The sequence below is a fragment of the Enhydra lutris genome, unplaced genomic scaffold, assembly GCF_002288905.1.
Source record: "Enhydra lutris kenyoni isolate GAN:26980312 unplaced genomic scaffold, ASM228890v2 scaffoldscaffold68, whole genome shotgun sequence".
Lineage (NCBI taxonomy): Eukaryota > Metazoa > Chordata > Mammalia > Carnivora > Mustelidae > Enhydra > Enhydra lutris.
The window spans coordinates 6490322-6510063 of NW_019154152.1; the positions used below are offsets into that span (position 1 = coordinate 6490322).

Sequence of the window (19742 nt, forward strand, 5' to 3'; positions counted from 1 at the left end):
CCCAGGATCATGACCTGAGCTGAAGGCAGAGGCTTTAACCCACTGAGCCACCCAGGCGCCCAAGATAGCTCTGTTTTTAATGAAACTGAAATAACCACACTCCACTTCTAAGAGGTGAGCAATGTAGAGCCCATATTGTCATCCCTGTTCTCCATACATTAAGAACACAAGTCTGACGACTTTCCCAGATCAACGGCAAGAGGTGAGTCTATAGAAAGTCATGTCCACTGACTCCAAATGCCAAAATCTGTCTCTCCACACCTCACCTAAATGGCAGCCAAGACAATGAGGTTGTCTAAAACCTGGGATTCCAGGTCGGGTGGTAGGACTGAAATTGAGGCTGGTGTCCTTTAACATTACCCCAAAGCGGGAGTGTGTCCTCACAAGGAGGTTTGCATCCTTTTTTCCTCCCCATGTGGCTCCCCTAGCCTGTTTCCTTTTTGACACTGATCCTCTTTTCTGCTCGACACTGACTACATCTGTAAATGGCTAGTCCCTGGAAAGTACTCCATTTCACTGCCAGCTCTGTGTAAAGTCTATTAACCACTACATTGCATCAGTTTCTTCCTTAAGGTCATCATCCTCTGGAGAAAGGTTAGAGGCTGAGGAGTGTGCTGGGCAGGACTCTAGAGGCCCCTTTAGAAAAAGCCACCAGGGACCTCACTGCATCAGCAGGCCATGGAGAACCTGCCCTGTAACACAGATTTTGTTGCTAGCCTGAGCTAGTTATGACAAGGAGACTGCTGCTTCATGTCTGTGTTCCTGGGGTGCTAATTCTGGAAAGCCCAGAGTGCAGCCCTCAGAGACACTGCTAGGCAATGCCTTGATCTGCTTAGGAAAGAGAAGGCGAAGGTCAGACCCTAGGCCCAGACTCCCCAGACCTGGGAAAACAAATCCAGTCTGTGGTCTCTCTAAGACCCATTTATAGATTTCTTGGAAAATGACTCTTTCTAATGGAGAAGGTTCCCTGGGAAATCCATACCTGTTCAGTGAGTCTGAGACCATACCTGAGTAAGTGCTTCCAAGAGGCAGTCCCCAAAGATGCTCACAGCTGCACCCAGAATCTTGCAGAGGGCTGCAGACAAGGATTTGCCCTCAGATGGGTCCTTCATCTAAGTGCTGCTCACATGAACCAGCCCTGGTTTGGTCTGTCTAACCCCAAGGTCTTCATGCTCCCTCCCTTTGGAGACCAGATGGATTGATGCATAGAAAAAGACAGATGGGAACTGAGATATCAACACCCAGCAGGGGTGGGTGGAGGAGTGTGCGGCTTACAAGTTGGATGAGGTGCTAACTCTCTCCGATCTTGGGCTCCTGGAGGGAGGGGAACAAACAGCTGTGGGGAGATGTGGCTCGTGGGGTTGCTGGAGCCTATGTGAGTAAGCACAGGGCTGGGGCTATGGTGGTTGGGTTTGGGTTCTGAAAGTCCCACAAGCGCTCTAGCCAGTGGAGAGGGTAGAGTCTAGAGCAGGGGTTGCCGATTAGAAGTCTGTGGGCCCAACTTGGCCTGTAGGTATGCGGGATGTGGTTCACATGTAGGGTTTTTTCCCCCCATTTAAATTAGTTGCCAGTGTTTTTAAAATAGAAAAACTTATCTTTAAGTCTGGATTTCCAGGGAAGCTTGGGTGGCTCAGTCGGTCAAGCCACTGCCTTCAGTTCAAGTCATGATCCCAGGATCCTGCGAGCAACTGAGTCTTGCATCAGGCTCCTTGCTCATCGCGGAGTCTACTTCTCTCTCTGCCTCTGCCTGCCCCTCTATCTGCTTGTGAGCATGTGCACTCTCTCTCTCTGACAAATAAATAAATAAAATCTTAAAAAAAAAATCTAGATTCCCAGCCTTTTGTGAAAAATGAGAGTATCTAACAGCACTGGGCCTGCATGGGCAGTCAGCTCCAAGCAAGTAGCGGCTGCCTCTGGCAGACAAGGCCACTCCATGCACTGGAGAAGTGTGACCAGGAACAGAGTCCCCAAGGGTGTCAGCGTCAATAGGCAGTTCAGAAGGCTCCTCACTGACTGAGAAAGGACCTTGTTCAGAGCCCTTTGGGCCGTGGAGCAAGAGGCTGGGCTTGGCTCAGGGCAGGAACAGTCTCTGAGGGCTGGCAAAAAAAGACAACTGTTTGCCTTCCTTCTCTGCCTCAGGGCTGGGAGTCCTTCCTGTTCCTATCACCAGAAGCCAAGAGCCCTGCAGTCCAGGATCTGCCCACCCCTAGTTCCCAGGACACGTGTGTAATGTGGTCCCAGCCATCCACAGCTCTGCCTCAGCACTGTGGAGAGTTAGGTGCCCTTTCAAAGAGCACCAAGCATATCTCAGGAAAGGGTCAGCATGTGCAGCAGAATGTTCAACAGGGGATTTGGAGTGAAGAACTCAAACATCTCCAGCCCAGGTGCCACCAAGCCGAGCAGACACATGAGTGGGAGCTGAGGCTCAAATGGGTCCTATGACCAGAACCCAGAATGTGCCAAAAGTGAGTGTTCCACACTCCCTTCATTTTATCCTTGAAAGATGGAAAGAACACAGGGAAAGTGATGAGCAGCATAAAAATAACTTGGTATAGGGGCGCCTGGGTGGCTCAGTTGGCTAAGCGTCTGCCTTCAGCTCAGGTCATGATCCCATGGTCCTGGGATTGAGCCCCATATAGGGGCTCTCTACTCAGTGGGGAGTCTGCTTCTCCTTCTCCCTCTGCCCCTCCCCCCCTGCTTGTGTGTGCACACGCGTGCTCTCTCTCTCTCAAGTAAATAAATAAAATTTAAAAAATAATAATAACTTTGGTTAGTTCAGGAAGATCTTTAAACCTGAGAGGTGACAAATAAGACCTACTGCACTTCAAAATCTACCGGGCCACAACATCCAGCTCTGGCACACACAAACCCCATGCCTGGAACCTCACTCATAACACAAAAAAGATTTAGAATAAACAAGAAATCAAAGGTATCTGAGGTTAAGACTTTTTCAAAAATCTAAAATCCAGTCTGTGGGCTGATGCTTAGAAGGACAAGACAGCCTGCCCAGGCGGTGCTGGGACTAACATCAGGTACCCTGGCACAGAGACTCTGACAGGGGGGCAGAATCTTGAAGGACGGGTGGTCAGGTAGTACAGGCACCACACGCAGCCGTTCTCTGACCCCTGACTACGTGGCTACCCACCAGGCACTGCCTTCCTGAAACATCAACCTTCTGACATCTTCCTGGCACGTTTGCCTTCCACATTCAAATCTTCTTGGTCTCTGCCTGGGGTGCTATAACACTCTATCACCCATCTCCCTCATCCCCATCTCAAATCCACAGCTTGCACGGCCTTGACAATCTAGCAGGCTCTCCCATCACTCTTTGTGAAAATGCTTTCCCACCATTAGAGATCTTTCCATCAGGCTATTTTCTTTCCTGGCTTTCAAAAGAAAGATACTGCTTGAAAAAATAAACTCAATTCAACTCCTACTGAGATTGAGATTTTCAGGGAATAGGATGAGCAAGAGAAATGCATGCAATTTAAATAGAAAAATCAGGGGGCGGCTGGGTGGCTCAGAGGGTTAAGCCTCTGCCTTTGGCTCAGGTCATGATCTCAGGGTTTTGGGGTTGAACCCCAGGCTCTCTGTTCAGTGGGGAGCCTGCTTCCCCCTCCCTCTCTGCCTGCCTCTCTGCCTACTTGTGATCTCTCTATGTCAAATAAATAAATAAAATCTTAAAAAAAAAGAAAAATCAAACAGAGCCAAGAATGTGGTAACTTATTAATCAGAGTTGAAAAGAAAGCAAACTAGGGACGCCTGGATGGCTCAGTTGGTTGGGCAGCTGCCTTCGGCTCAGGTCATGATCCCAGCGTCCTGGGATTGAGTCCCACATCGGGCTCCTTGCTCATCAGGGAGTCTGCTTCTCCCTCTGCCTCTGCCTGCCATTCTGTCTGCCTGTGCCCGCTCTCTCTCCCTCTCTCTCTCTGACAAATAAATAAATAAAATCTTTAAAAAAAAAAAAAAAGAAAGAAAGCAAACTAGAGAGCAAACAGCTTCTGAGTTGTTGGAACTAGTTTTTTTTTTTTTTTTTTAAGACATCTGCATAGAAATACTAACTTTTCTTAAAAAGTTCTTCAAATGCACTCAAAACTAAGAAATACATGGGAACCAAAACATTTATCCTAAGACCAAATGTCAAACTCAAAGCTTGTGTTCATTATCATTCAACCAAGAAAAGACTTGAACGCTGATCGTGACAATAAAAAATGTTAAGAGCTTTGGGGGAAAGATTGAAAGCAGTTATCTGACTGAACCCGTTCATGTTAAGGGACTGTCATTCTTTAAATAATTAGTGAGCACTTCTATGTGCCAAGTACTACAGCAGGAGTTACAAAGCATAAACCATGACTGAAGTTTATGTGTCTATTTCCCAAAATAACTGAAAATGCAAGAATGATTCAAGGACATCAGACTGATCACCTTGATAACTCTCACAAAATTTCTAATTAGCTTCTCAACAGTTTCTGAAAAGACTGAATAAAAATTCAACACCCCTTCCTAAAAACAGCAACTCATCATTTTAAATAGGGTAAAACTACTTGAAAGTAGAAAAACGATTATCATACTTTGAGCTAAAAAAAAGCTTCTAAGTGATAGTAAAGAAAATTATACAGCAAGATTTAAAAATGGAAAAAACTTCACGCTGATTGGAAGCCTAACAAAATCAGAGTACTAAACTCTACCTGTGGTGTGAACAGGGCTTTGTAAATTATATGCACATCTGATGACAACAAGGACCAAAAGGAAACAAGGCACTGAAGAGATTTATTTGAATGGTATGAGAACAGGTCAATTTTTCATTTTGATAACCATTAGATAACATTAACATATTCTTTATGAATTAAGTCCTATCAAAGAAGATTACACAGAGTGGGAGGGCAAGAGTGAAATGGGAAGCAGGAGAAAAGCTAACCGGGGGGCCTGGGTGGCTCAGTTGACTGGGCATCTGCCTTAGGCTCAGGTCATCATGGTCCCAAGGGGCCTGGGATCCAGCCCTACATCCTTCTGCTCATCAGGAAGCCCACTTCTCCCTCTCCCTGCCTTCTGCTTGTGCTCTCTCTCGCTATCTCCCTCTCTCTCCAATAAATAAAACCTTAAAAGAAAAAAAAAAAAGAAAAAGAAAAAGAAAGAAGCGAACTGCCTTTCTAAAATCCCAGATGCTACCCACTGTGAAGCTGTGCCTTGAGAAGAGAAGGGTGACTTTGCCCCTGAACCCGAACCCCGGGAGAAAGTGCCACCTGGGAATCTGTCTAACCTGCCCAACAGGTTATTCCTCTCAGGCCAGTCCTTCCCTCCCTCTCCTCCCCTGCAACTCTCAGTTCCTGGCTGGTTTCACCTGCTGTATAAACACCACACATGGAGCAGCCCAGCCCAGCCCACCTCCAGGCAGGATGGGGAAGTAAGCAGTGAGCGCAGTGACCTGGACACAGAAAGGGACTTTACCACAGGAGCTGCTTTAGAACCTGAGGCTTGTGCACGCGCATGCGCCCCCGCCCTCCGCGCCCCCGCCCCCTTACCTGCTGAAGCATCTCTTCAGCAGCATTGAGTTTCACCTGGTGTCCTTCCAGACACACTTCCAGGTCCCGGATCTTCTCTCCTTGGGCTTCCACTTGGTCTGTGAGGACACTCACCTGTCCCAAGAAATAAAGCAATGCTGGAGGAGCAGAGACGGCTCACCTGGGGCTGAGAGACCAGGCTGCGGATCCTTAAGTAAAGATGGCTTTCCTTTTTGGCAGGCGGCGCGTCAAGGGTGGAGGAGTGACGGTTCTGGATGAAGAAAACTCCAGCTGCCTTCCTACCTCGCCACTGCCTCACTGACGCTGCGGCGTTTCCCTGCTCTTGAGGCACTCGAGAGAGAAACACCCGGCAGTCACGGTCACGCGCGCTGCCTCCGGGCTGGCCTCTTGCTCCTCAGCCGGCTCACCGAGCTCACTCAGTCTGGACCTCCAGGCATATCTCGGCTGGCTTGCCAGGGCTCCTGCCACCTCGCGTGGAAGGGCAAGCCAAGCTCCTGCGGAGACTAGCCAATGACCTTCCCTCTCTCTTCAGGGTGTGATGACTGCTCACCTACCAGGCGGGGCTTCTGAAGCAATTAAGGAATGTGGGATGTAAAGGGCATGTATTAGCACTGACAGAACTTGGCTCCGGGGAGGTGTTTGTGCCTCACAGGCCAAAACCTGACTCTAAGTCATAACACACACCAGCCCCACGGCACATACAGCGGCAGGAAAGTCCTCCACCTAAAAAAATCACACAGAATATCTATTGGAATTAATAAAAATCCACTTTTATCAGTCACTGAAGTTATGCCCTCAATACATACCTAGAGGATTTCCATAGCCTGCTCTCAGCAAACTGCTCCAGGATCCTCCTTTTTATTAAAAAGGTGCCTCAGAGCAGGAAGATGAAGAAAGAGAATGAGTGGCCTCCCCAAACAGAGAAATCAATGACCAGTAAACTGAGATCCTTTACACACTTCGGGTTTTTAACCAGTGGTGGAGTTGTGGCCATTTATATATAGATTATCCTAAGCAATTTCTCAGTCTGTAATGATAGCCGGAGTGTGAAGGAGTTACTCACTTCTGTTTCAACAGACTATCAATCATAAAGCTTACTTTACAGGGAAGAAATCTACTAATGCCACTTTAAGCCTTTCATTTTCATATTCCCACATGATTAAAGAATGACTGGAACATATTCCTGAAGTTGGTAAGTAGTGTGCTAATATTCCAGGTACAGTCCCCAAAACAGGCACTTTCTGTCATTTTGGGCCCATGTGAAACACAAACCTTTGTGGTGGATCGTTCAATCCTTGTGACCAACACTATCAGCAGTCCTGGCCTTTTTAAACTACCAACCCTACCTTCAAAAGGGTACAGATTCTTTGGGGTGGCCTTTCAAATCTCCCTGGGTTCCAGAGTTTCTGTTTGGGAGGGATGTGTGATGGTTAATCTGATTATGAGGATTAACATATTGTCCGCACCACACCTCAGAGTCATGCGCTGGGGTTACCCGGAGGAATGATCTGAGGTCTTCTGCACTCCATAGCCTGTAGAGCTCGGCTGTGCATGACTCAGGATATACAGGGCTACAGTGTCCTCACAAAACTGAATACTCAGAAGGACTATGGAGAGGCCCAGAAAACTGGGAAAATGTATAAAGATCCTAGAATGTGACCTTTACTCAATAAAAGGAAATACGTTTTGATCCCTACTACATGCTAGCCATAATTTTAGGCATTGGAGGGAATATAGAGATGTGGTAAAAAAGGGAGGGGGTGAAAAGCCTTACCTTAAACAATTACATTCTCATGAAGATAGAAAAGATTCTGGTTTTAGTACACATGCTGCTGAAGTGAGCACAGAAGATTTGGGGTTTCTTTTTAATTTACTCTGAAAACAAAGTATTTTGTTATGTGTGATTTGCCTTGCTCCTCTACGAGTAGACCCAGGAAAACATTCTGGACCAAGTGCTTCAATTAATTCATTCTGGCTAAGCTGCCTTATAAGTGAAGCGAGAGGTTCTACCAAGTTGAGGGGCCTAGCAGCTCCATAGGGGCCCACTACAAAACAGAGTGATCGCCTAAGAGCAGCTCTGAAAGTCTGGTCACAAGCTCCTGGAACAGAAACCACAAGGATCCACCTCTGACTTCCATGATTAGCAGGTTCCCAATTGTGTTAGGACTGTTGCAATAAGGATTATCCAAGGAGTCAGGATGTTTTAAAACAAACAAACAAACAAACAAACAAACAAAAACTGTGAATGTCAAAGAGAACATTATCACACAGGACTCCTTTATTAAATTAAATTCCTTTAAAAAGGAACATGTTAGTTCCATCACGAAGGTTCCCGTTTCAAAAGTCTGAGAGATCACCCTGTTTGCTGTAAAAATTTAAACCGGACACTCTGATTAATCATGTCATTGGGATGGACTTTCAAGTTATACACATCCTTCAAGATACATGCCATATAAGGTGCCATATAACCCAGCCCCTCCTACCTCTCTGAAGGCAGCTCCCCACCAGACTTCTTCATGGTCATAAACTCCAGCCACAAAGACCCTCGCTTGCTCCTTCCTACACACCAAGCACTGTCCTCGCTCAGGGTGTGCACTGGACAGACTACCTCCTCTGTCTGGAATGTGCTTCTCCAGGCATCTGCAGGGCTCCCTCCCTAGCCTCCTTCAGGACTCCCCCTCTCAGGGAGGTCTTCTCTGACTACACAATCCTCACCTTGCTTTCTTTTTCTCCATAGTATTTATCACTGCCAGAAACATTTTACGTATTGGTTTATTGTATATTCTTGAACCCATACACATGTACCTAGACAGACACACACAGACACAGACACATAAGCTCTGTAAGAACAGGGAGCTGGTTTATTTTTGTCTCCACTGCAACCCTAGCACCTAAAACCCGTGTCTGCCAAGGGGTGAACACTCAAATCTTTTTTAATGAACAAATTATGGAGAAAAAAATCCCTGAAAATGCAAAATTACGTAATTGTATATTTGGTGTGAGCTTAATTTTTTAAAAAATGGGGCAGGACAGGAAAAAAATGTCCAGGAAGAAAGGTCAAAATGTTAAAACTCTTTTTGACTTTCCAAAGTTCCTAAAATAATCATTTATTACTCTTAGATTCATAAAACAAAGTAGAAAGGTGAAATAGAAGGAAAAAAGCCAAACATATGGCAGCCTCTTCATTTCAGTGCTCTAAGCTAAAGCCCACAGCCTGCGGAGGGTTCCAGAACCCTACCTGCCCCCTGTCCCGTTTCACTACTACCCTTCAAAAGCTTTTTAATGAGCCAAGATTGGAACAGTCATCTTCTTATTCTCCAAATCAATAATCGCAGTGTCTGACAGTGTACAAATGCTAGATTTACACATCTGAGAGCTAAGACAGTGGAGAACCCCTACCACAGAGACAAACCTCACATAAGAAAGCTCAATGTTCTGTCCTGCCAGGGAACCTGAGTCTTCAGAATAGAAAATGTTCCTTGACCATCTTTCTCCATAAAAAGTTTTGGAGTTCCTCTCTTTGAAGCAAGAAAGTCTTCACAGACTCATGAGCCCATGTTACTAGCCCCAGGGGACTTGGCCTCAAAGGGATCAGTCTGGATCCAGCTCCAGATGATTTGGGCCTGATCCAGTTAGCATCCACCCTATGTCCGTATCACTCATGGCTGGTTTATTAGAGCCAGGAAGACACATCTTATCTCCCTTACAAGGCTTCTGGGCTCCTAGAGGACAGGGCCTCATTCATTAGCCTGGCCACAGAGCTCCCAGTGTACAGAAGAAGTGGGTGCTCAAACAGTACAAGATGAATAAATGAATGCATTCACAGCCCCAAGGCCAACTCCACCTGAGCTGTGGCTTCAGTTACTTTCTGCTTTGTTTCAGTTAGAGTCTTTTTAAAAACACACACTTTCAAAGAGGTTAGATCCAACAGAAAAAAACCTCTTGTGCCTCCCTCCCACTCAGGGTACGTACAGAGCTAGAGGTAACAAGATAAGCTGTTTCCCACGAAAGCGGACCCACCTGTAAAATGAGGGACTCCTTATCTCCTTCTAGACGTGCCAAGCGTTCCTGGTACGTTTCATTATTAGCAGCACCTTGGTGATTTACCTGGGACTAAAAGGGGGGAAAAAAAACTATGTACTTAAAATGCTGGAAAAACATCTTCTCAGTTTCCAAATGAAGTATGCAATTTGTGAGGACAGTTTCGCTGGTTACATGTGCAAAACCACCCACCTAAACAGGAAACCACAGGATTTCAAAACTACTATGAAGAGGACCACTGATAGGTGTACCTTGAACGCTGGCCACACCAGCCCCTGGATGACCTCACCCTTGGCCGGGAAGGCCTTGATGGAACTCCAGACCCAGTGGTGCTGCACTTGACTGGGCATGTCGGGTTGCGTCTGGTGAAGGAGGAGGCCCAGCCCGCCAGAGGCCCCAACGGCGAGGAGTCTACTCTTCGAGGAGGCCCGGGAGCTGGTACATTCGACAAGGAACTATGTGGGAACCAGTCCTGCACAGATCTTGGTCTCTCCTGACTCCCATGCCAGCATTCTCCAGAGCCGAGGCTCTGCTCACAGCATGGAGGCCCGTCTGGAGCGCTGTGGGGAACATGGAGGATGGGGGACCCAGCGGCAAGGCATGCAGTATGTTTGCTTATCTCAGCTCCAACACTGCAGGAAAAGGTAAAAACATCCGAGAAGACCCCAAGTGATGGTCAGAGGGACTTCAAAGAGCTAACAGGAAACGAAATATCCAGAAGCTGGAAAACAGACGAGCGGGAGAAGCTGTGAACTGGCAGATGGTGGGGGGGGGGGGGGGGGGGGGAGCAGGATTTATAAAATGCTCTGAGCAAGAGACAGGAGGCTGCAGACACTTTTTGGGTGTGTCTGACCTGGTTGCAGGCAGGGAGGAGGGAGAGAGGTGGCTGCCAATGGTCCTGAATTGGCCTAATGCCATCCACACTCCCTCCATGCTTAATGGAAGGCCGAAACCCAGAGGCCCAGAGTAGGCCATTCAGGGGTTTGGCAACCTGAAAAAGCAGGTCTTATTGCTAAATGGGTAAGTGACAATCATCATAATCTGGGCTGGTCCAGAGGAGTAAATGCTCTGAGGTTTATGAGGCAGTATCCTCCATTCCAAAGGCAAATCATGGTTGTGCAAAGGAGTGGGTCGGAGAAGAACCTAGGCACAGAGGCCTGGAGGTGGCCCCCTTCTGAGTCCATTTCCCTACATTCTGACCTTCAGAATGGGCTTGCCAAGGGCACTCCTTCCTTCCCTTGTCCCACCCCTTCCCCAGTGTACACCAGGTAAGGGCAGGGGCAGAGCCCGTCTTAGTCCTGAGACAGAAACAGGGACTAAGAAACAGGCACCACATTCAAGGCCTGGCACGTCACTTGATAGAGAATCACGGGCTGCTGGAGGTGCAGGGGGAGGGCGGGCCCGGGGGCCGGTTCCCAGGGCAGCTGTGCCAGGCCACAGTGCTCACTGCCCTGGGCTCCAGCCGCTCTCTAGTCTGCATCTTGTTCATTGTTATGGAAGCTCTTTCATACCATAGACAAAGGGCCTTCACAATCACAAATGACTTCTTTGTGAGGATGGCAGTTTATTGTTGTGACATTAATTCTGCTCCTCACACGGTCAAACTCAGATGAGTAAGCGAGGATGTAATTATCACCCATGTTTTCTCAGACCCTCAAAGGAGAGGAAAATAATTGCTAACAGCAGGTCAAGAGCTTCTCTGTGAAACAACTCACACGGTGATGAAAAAAGGACCCAGGCCCCCAGTGGAAGCCGTGCGTGTCCCGACCCAGGACCACAGTCAGCACGTGTAAGGGGCCGCCCAGCACTGCTGGCTGTCACTTCTCCGTGGGTGGTCATGGAGAGAAGCCCAAAGGGAAGACTCCTGGCACAAGACTCCAGCAAGTCACCACATCACTGTGCCTCAGGCAAATGGCACCCAGTACGTCCCTCATGTTACAGGTCTACCCGTACAGTCACCCAGAGACACAGCTATTTTTACTAATTGACCCCAAATCAAGTTGATATCGTAAGCTCAGTTAATACACAAATGCATGCCATTAGGGTCTCTAACAGATGCTAGACCGTAGTTTAAAAAAAAAAAATCTGGATCTACTCTAGCAGCCAGAGGAAAAAGCAAAGCACAGTGAGTTATAAGATGCCCAGATCAGTACAGTGAATAAAGTCAAAATGACGGCCTAGGAGAAATGTAACTAGTCCTACAGAAAGGACAGACTTCAAAGTTTTCAGAGAGAGACTCTATGCAGTGGGGTAGACATCCAACATCTATTATGCTAACCTCACAGTAAACGGAGCCCAGCAGAACTCACTGCTTTCTTGGGATGTCCTCTAAATAGGTCAAAGGTTAATGGATCGTCTGGGCCAAAGGCACAAGAAATTCATCGGAGACCAATCCAATGTGGAGATACACAGCAAGCTCTTACGTAGTGCTCAACATCGCCAGGTACCATTTCGAGCATTTTACATGCCTTAACTCTTTTAATATTTCCCATAAGCCTGTGAGAGGGGTATTATTTTGATTCCATTTTGCAGATAAAGGAACCGAGGCACAAAGTGTAAGAACAAGGCATAAACGGTATTTTGCCTAAGTGACTACATACTAAATTAGTAAGTTTTCTGTTACAGCTTAATTGAAGATATATATAATTAATTGAGGATAATATATAAAAATTTATATATTGGGATTGTACGAAAATTCACTTAAAATAAGGTTTGAAAACACTGTCTGAACCTAAGTGTCCATTAATAAAGGAGTGGCTGGGACACCTGGGTAGCACAGTGGGTTAAGTCTCTGTCTTCGGCTTAGGTCATGATCTCAGGGTCCTGGGATCAAGCCCCGCATCAGGCTCTCTGCTTGGTGGGGGGCCTGCTTCACCCCCCCTTTCTCTGTCTGCCTCTCTGTCTACTTGTGATCTCTGTCAAATAAATAAATAAAATCTTAAAAAAAAATAAAGCAGTGGCAAAATAAACAATGGTTCATCCACATTATGGATAGTTTGTGACATTCCAAAACATGAATATAAGACATACTGGTGGGGCGCCTGGGTGGCTCAGTGGGTTAAGCCGCTGCCTTCGGCTCAGGTCATGATCTCAGGGTCCTGGGATCGAGCCCCGCATCGGGCTCTCTGCTCAGCAGGGAGCCTGCTTCCTCCTCTCTCTCTACCTGCCTCTCTGCCTGCTTGTGATCTCTCTCTGTCAAGTAAATAAATAAAATCTTTAAAAAAAAAAAATAAGACATACTGGACAGTGAAAATAGCAAGATCCAAAGAATCATACAAAGTGACATTAGAAAACAATACTGTGGGGCTCCACGCATGTATGACATATGAATAAAAAAAAACTGACCCAGTGTCTGGAAGGCTACATAGCAATTATAATAGTGCTCTCTCCTGGGGAAGTGTCTGGGCTATGGAAAGCTGGGGATGGGAGGTTTGGTCAAGGTGGGCTTTTATTTCAACCATAACAATTTTTGTAAGAAGCTCAAATATTTTCTTGATAAATAAAAACACTTTAAAATCTAGAAGCACTGTTTGAGTACCAACGACGTTGGTTCCTGGTACTTTCTTCCTCCTACAGCAGCCTGAAGGACAGGCAGCAGCAGGCACGCTGCCCCATAGGACAGTGAGCCTGGCACAAAGCACCTCTCTTGCCCCAAATCACTACTTGAGAGTAAAAGAGCACCTTCCCCTCTTGTTCAGTCTACCAAAATCACCACTGTTCTCTAGCAAGCTTTCGAGAGGTACTGAACAGCAGTGAAATGGAGACAATGTCCCAAAACACAAGTCTGCAGAATCACCATCCTATACTTTTCCTGACACACTGAGCCAGATCTTTGCAATCTAGGTAAGACTGATACCTTGAAAACTGCAGTCCTGTAGAAAGGCACAGACCAGGATAAAACACCATCTCCACTGAGCACAGAGCCATGAAGAGGATTGTTTTAGAATTACCTTGTTGAATGCCAACACTCCTCAGCTGAAGGTGAGGATTTCATTAGGGGAGAAAAGGCACGTGGTTATGAAAATATCATTCCAATGACTCTCAAACATGTTTAAAAAAGAGTTGAGACCCAGCTCAGTTTTGTCCTACTTTAAAAAGAGTTTTTGTTTGTCTAAGGATATACTGTATATCCCCTAACTGTAACAGTGAAATCACAATAGAAGGCTCAGATCAATTTGGGGATTGTACGTCTGGACCCCAAGTGATCCCCAGGTTTGGGAGTCTATGAAATTCTTGTCCACGTTCTCTAGGAGGTAAATCAGTGATAGAGTGGCTGCCCAGCTCTCCACGCGTGAGATCAGACTGGGAGACCCATGCTGGCATTTCACTGAAGGAAGCCGGTCAAGTCAAATTCTGAAGGGTGCTACGTGCTGAATTTCTATTCCTCCACACTCTACACGGCAGGGAAATGTAAATGAGAATTCTACCCTGTTCTGCTCTTTTGAGGATGCTCATCCCACTGATGAATAAAAATGACCTTTTATTTATATTTAACTAATGAGGTTAGCCTCTAGGCTAGACCTAATAGATTACTGATGTACGAGGTAGGATATACATCTATCTGATGTTCTCTCCTGTTTTGATGGTTATTTCTACAGATGTGACAGAAGAAAAATGGATCTTCTCATTCAAATTTTCTATGGTCAGAGCTGTTCCTCCATCTATAACCAATGTCAGTTTACCTGATATATTGTGTGGGGCCAAGAGATACTGTGTGGAACCCAGGGATCTGTGTGCTCTGTGGAGGTGGAATGGCCACTACAGATGAACATTTCCATGTCCTCTTGCATCTTGACCAAAGAATGCCACAGTGGAACAAGCTCCCTCTCTCGTATCACAGAACTGAATGGATGGGGAGGCCTTCTTGTACATATGTTGTCAGTAATAGGGAAACTTTAGCCTAGATTACTGAAGCCAAGCCACCTTTGCTTTTATCAAAGCTGTGTTCTCAAGAGTCTGGGAAATCCATTCTCTAAAACCCAGAACTCTTGAAGGCAAATAGAAGACACAGGCCGTAACGGTCAGATCAAGGTCTTCCCGAGGCCTTGGCAGTAATGTTTCTGTGAGTCCTCGGGAAGAGAGAAAACACAGCATCTTGACTCTTGCAAGGCAAGCCTGGCAGCTTCAGCAACTGACAGTCTAGCGTGGGGCTATTTTTCTAAGCCTTTCTTAAGTGGAAAAGAAAGGCTTAGGATGGTGGAGCAGCTATGCAGGGTGTTCTGTGGTTGGGGTCATGGAGTTGGTCATGAGAGTTAATCAGCCTTAGTGAAAAGGAGAGCCAGGAGAGGATGGAGGACTGTGTATCCAGGAAGGAGAGTACTGGCTAGCCAGATTCCAGCATGGACAGTATCTACAGAAAGGGTGGTCTGGGCCAAACAAGGACACTAGCCTAAACTGGACTGAGTCCTGCCTCTATCTCTCCCACAGGTTGGTGAAGAAGAAGTTTACTCTTGGTAAGTTCCTCATGCACTGAGAGCTGACTGCCAGCAGACTCAAGAAATAAAGCAGGCTTTCTCTCTCTTGGGGGACACTGAATTTTAATTAGGGATGAGATTATCCAGGGACATTTAAAGCCCCCAAAAGAACTATCATCAGTTGTAAAAACCAAACCAAACAAAAAGCCTCCAGACAATTTTCCCCTTGCTTTCTTGCTCAGGATGGGGGTGGGGGGGTGGAGATGAAGACCAATACGAAGAACTCTTCTGAACCCTGGAATCTCCTGTCTGTCTGTCCAGAACAGGCCAGATCATCACGTTTACTGCAACTACATGGCACAAGTGAGGGCTGCCACCTTCTTGGAGATACTCTCACCCCTCCCAGCCACCTGATCCCAGCATGGATGTGTGGATCCTTCCTCTGAAATTTTAAACTTGGGAATAGAAAATGAAGTGGTTGTGTAGAAGGTTCTCAGGTTTGATCAGGTTTGTCATTAGCAATGTCCTTGTTAATGGGAAGACGTGGGTTTGCAAGAAGACTCCACTAAGAAGCCAACATGCAAAGAAACACAAACAAGAGCCAAGAAGGAGACCAGCGGCATTCTCACCTCTGGCTCATGTGGTCTCAAGGCAGCAGATGCATTTCTGCCCTTCCTGTTGGTTGCCTCTAGTCTGCAGTGGTTCAAACCGAGTTTCTGCTGCCAGAATCCAAAATCCGAAATCCCTGGCCCATGCATTTATCTCAAAGGGTGATAAAGCAACCGAGCAAAACTTACTTCTTGGGCAACAAGAAAGAATTCCTGCTATCTGGAGAAAATACACTTACAAAGTTACAAAGAAATTCTGCCTACTGTTGATTTTCTGAACTGGCAGCTGAAGAAAGAATGGTCAGTTCTGAGCCAACTGTAGTTAAAACCAGGATCCTCGCTGAGGGCCAACAGGGATCTACTCTGTGGCACAGAGCGTGTCTGTATGGGATATACTGGGATAAAAATGGCACCCAGTCTCCTTCATGTGGGAAATGGAGGACTTCCTCTCCCCGACCTGTTAGCCTCCATGATTCTCCATGTAGAGCAAGAAGGTTAAGGCAGGGAATGTTACAAGATGCATGAGGCCCATGGGTATCCACTGGGCATGCATGGTGGGGGATGGTTGGGGGGGAGATACAAAAATAAGTGAAAACACAACAATAAACAGGAAGGTTAAGGAGGACTAAGAGGATGAATGGGAAATGAAATGAAGGGTGATAAGAACATGAAACCACCTAACCATCATTTAAGAAGCTATGTTGAAAGACGGACCTGTCTTACATAGCTGGACAAATGTGGAGTCTAGGAGTGGGAGGCCAAGAGCTGCGGGTCCCCTACACCCACCCTTTGCCCAGCTGGAATTCAAGGCAGGGGATCCGGGGAGACTCTGCTGTGGGGCTTCCATAGGCAAATACAGAATTCCTACAGCTTCCTGCCACACAGGTAGGACATCTGCAGAAGGACAGCCAGGAATGTCTAGGAGGTAGGGCTATACTAACCATGTGTGATCTCAGCTAGAATTCCTCATTTTGGGCCTTCCCAGCTTTTAAATGGAGAAAGTTCTACCTCACAGAGCAATCAATGCAGAGGGTCAGTTAGGTCGTTAATCACAAAAATGTGTGGGAATATAAGTACAGGATATTCTTTGTAGAGGGATGCGCTAGTATTTCCAGTTTCTGAATGATTATGGAAATATGGAAATCATTTAAACGGCACTGTTTAAGCCAAAAGACCAAAGTACAGTTGGAAGCAGTTCCTCCCTTATACTGACAGTTTTAATTAACTTGCTTTTTTTGTGCAAGAAAACAAAAAGGCAATGTTTTTGATCAGGACACCTATGAAGTATCTGTAAAGATCTGTATAAACAGACCAAGGAACAATAAACAAAATATTTTTAGGCTGGGAGGGAAAAAAAAAGCCTAAGTGACAACATAGAACCCACTGCTACCTAAGAGCTCTGGAATCATGCTTGTGGAATAAACAGCAGAGGACGTGTTCATTTTTCCATTGTCCCAGAAAAGATGCCCATGTTTTGAGTCAGATCTACAGGACCACATTTTTTCCTTCTTGGTGAGCATTTTACTAATGCTCTAAGTAGTATGTGCTACATACTTTATAAACGAGCACAATGAGAATTTCAAGAGCTAATTAATGACCAATCATAAAACTCAAATTTTTTATTTCTGTTCCAATCTGGAAGTCAAGTCCAACTGAAGTTAAACATGAGTGTGTCAGCCACATCACCCCTGGCGGCTTCCTCAGAGCCATCACCCTCTGACTCTGGTGGCTGCTTAGATTCCATGATGCTTGCTCACTCTTGGCCTGGCCCCTCCATTGTAGCTTGGCCAAGGGATAGCCATATTAGGTGTCTGTGGAGTTCTGGATGTGAGCCAAGGACACTGTCAATTAAAAATCACAAGAATTTGGGGCGCCTGGGTGGCTCAGTGGGTTAAAGCCTCTGCTTTCAGCTCAGGTCATGATTCCAGGGTCCTGGGATCGAGCCCTGCATCGGGCTCTCTGCTCAGCAGGGAGCCTGCTTCATCCTCTCCCTCTGCCTGCCTCTCTGCCTACTTGTGATCTCTGTCTGTCAAATAAATAAATAAATAAAATCTTTAAAAAAAAAAATCACAAGAATTTGGAGGGTATGAATCAAGATGATGCTGAAATACTACACAAAAATAAAGTGGACGACAGGGCAGTGGTAGAAATCAAAACCTTCTAAGAGTCAGGTATATTAATGAGGAAGAACTCCTCTTCTTTAAAGATACTTATCTTTAGCCTTCATGGTCAGGAGACATGTTAAAAATATAAGTATGAGGGGCGCCTGGGTGGCTCAGTGAGTTAAGGCCTCTGCCTTCGGCTCAGGGTCCTGGGATCAAGCCATGCATCTGGCTCTCTGCTCAGCAGGGAGTCTGCTTCCCCCTCTCTCTCTGCCTGCCTCTCTGCCTACTTGTGATCTCTGCCTGTCAGATGAATAAATAAAATCTTTAAAAAAATATATAAGTATGAGCATCAGATGACTAGAAATAGATATTTTACTTTCTAGCAGAGGTTAAAAACAACAATAGAGGCCAGCAAGACAAAGCCAAAAACAAGTTAAAAAAAAAAAGTTAAAACAGAGAAATAATCCTTAAAATACCTGTATAGCAGTTAAGTATAATAATTATAAATGTATTGGGGTGCCTGGGTGGCTCAGTGGGTTAAGCCTCTGCCTTCGGCTCAGGTCATGATCTCAGGGTCCTGGGATGGAGCCCCACATCGGGCTCTCTGTTCAGCAGGGAGCCTGTTTCCCTCCTCCCCCTCTGCCTGCCTCTCTGCCTACTTGTGATCTCCCTCTCTGTCTGTCAAGTAAATAAATAAAATATTTAAAAATAATAATAATAGGGGCACCTGGGTGGCTCAGTGGGTTAAAGCCTCTGCCTTTGGCTCACATCATGATCCCAGGGTCCTAGGATCCAGCCCCACGTTGGGCTCTCTGCTGGGCTGGGAGCCTGCTTCCCCTAATCTCTCTCTCTGCCTGCCTCTCTGCCTACTTGTGATCCCTGTCTGTCAAATAAATAAATAAATAAAAATCTTAAGAAAAAAAAAAATAAGGGGACCCAAAAATATATATATATATATATATATATATATATATATATATATATATATATATATATATATATATATATACACACACACACATATATATATATCAGTGACTTACAGAAGCTATACTCAATCCCTGTTACATAGTTTAGGTTCTGTATTGGGGAACCTAGCAGTATGAGCAACAGTAGTGCTCGTAAATAGGAAAACCTCCCTAGATTTTTTGGTTTAGGGAGTTATAGGGTTTTCTGGCAGCGCTTATAAAAACAACTGTTCCCAGGACACGTTCCACCTTTTCTAGGCAAAGGATAGTCAAGCCAGTTTACTATCCTTAGTACAGAGTTGAAAGAAGTTTCTTCCAAATGCAGTATGAGTGGAGTGCAATCAGATCCTTAACTACTAGGAGTCCAACAAGAGACACCTATCCTGACCCTGACCTCTTTATACCTTCCACCTCTTGGTTTCAATTATATATCAGAGTTGCTATATATTATATGTAAGTGTTGCTAGTAGAACTGTCAAATGATCTAAATGACCACCTTTAGGGGAAAGCAAAGCCAAGTTCGTAAGTAGTGAACAGTTTGGTTGACTAAAGTACATGTAATCACTTGTTCTTCCTTTATCTATTCAATGACTCAAATCTTCCTAAATACCTACTAGGTGCTGCTCTGTGCTGAATAAATGATTCAGTCCTTACCCTCAAAAAGCTCTGCAGTCTGACCCTGAGATATGGTAAGTACAGTCAGAGAATAAGCCAGCAGCAGTGGCACAGGAGAGGAGGAATCAATTATACCCTCAGGGGAGAAGAGGCTTTATGGTGAACCAGCTTTGAAAGCTACAAGGGGGGGGTGCGCCTGGGTGACTCAGTGGGTTAAAGCCTCTGCCTTCAGCTCAGGTCATGATCTCAGGGTCCTGGGATCAAGCCCCACATGGGGCTCTCTGCTCAGCAGGGAGCCTGCTTCCTCCTCTCTCTCTCTGCCTTCCTCTCTGTCTACTTTTGATCTCTGTGTGTCAAATAAATAAATAAAATATTTAAAAAAGAAAGAAAGAAAGCTACGAGGGAATCTCCCCAGGAGAATGGAAGAACAGCGTCTCTGGAAAGTCTTCCCAATACAGAAAGTCATCCA

The 19742-nt window shown here is 45.8% G+C and overlaps 1 protein-coding gene across 6 annotated transcripts in view; it reads right to left on the reverse strand.

Moving 5' to 3' along the window:
* LOC111159412 (PPFIA binding protein 2) overlaps nt 1–19742 on the reverse strand; it is a 115887-nt gene that overhangs the window by 55080 nt on the left and 41065 nt on the right. For all 6 annotated transcript variants that reach the window (XM_022521854.1, XM_022521852.1, XM_022521853.1 and 3 more), the window contains exons 3-4: nt 9543–9635; nt 5523–5636 (exon numbers count right to left, since the gene is read on the reverse strand). In XM_022521854.1, coding sequence (XP_022377562.1) covers nt 5523–5636; nt 9543–9635 — 207 coding nt within the window. The remainder of the gene's footprint in view (nt 1–5522; nt 5637–9542; nt 9636–19742) is intronic.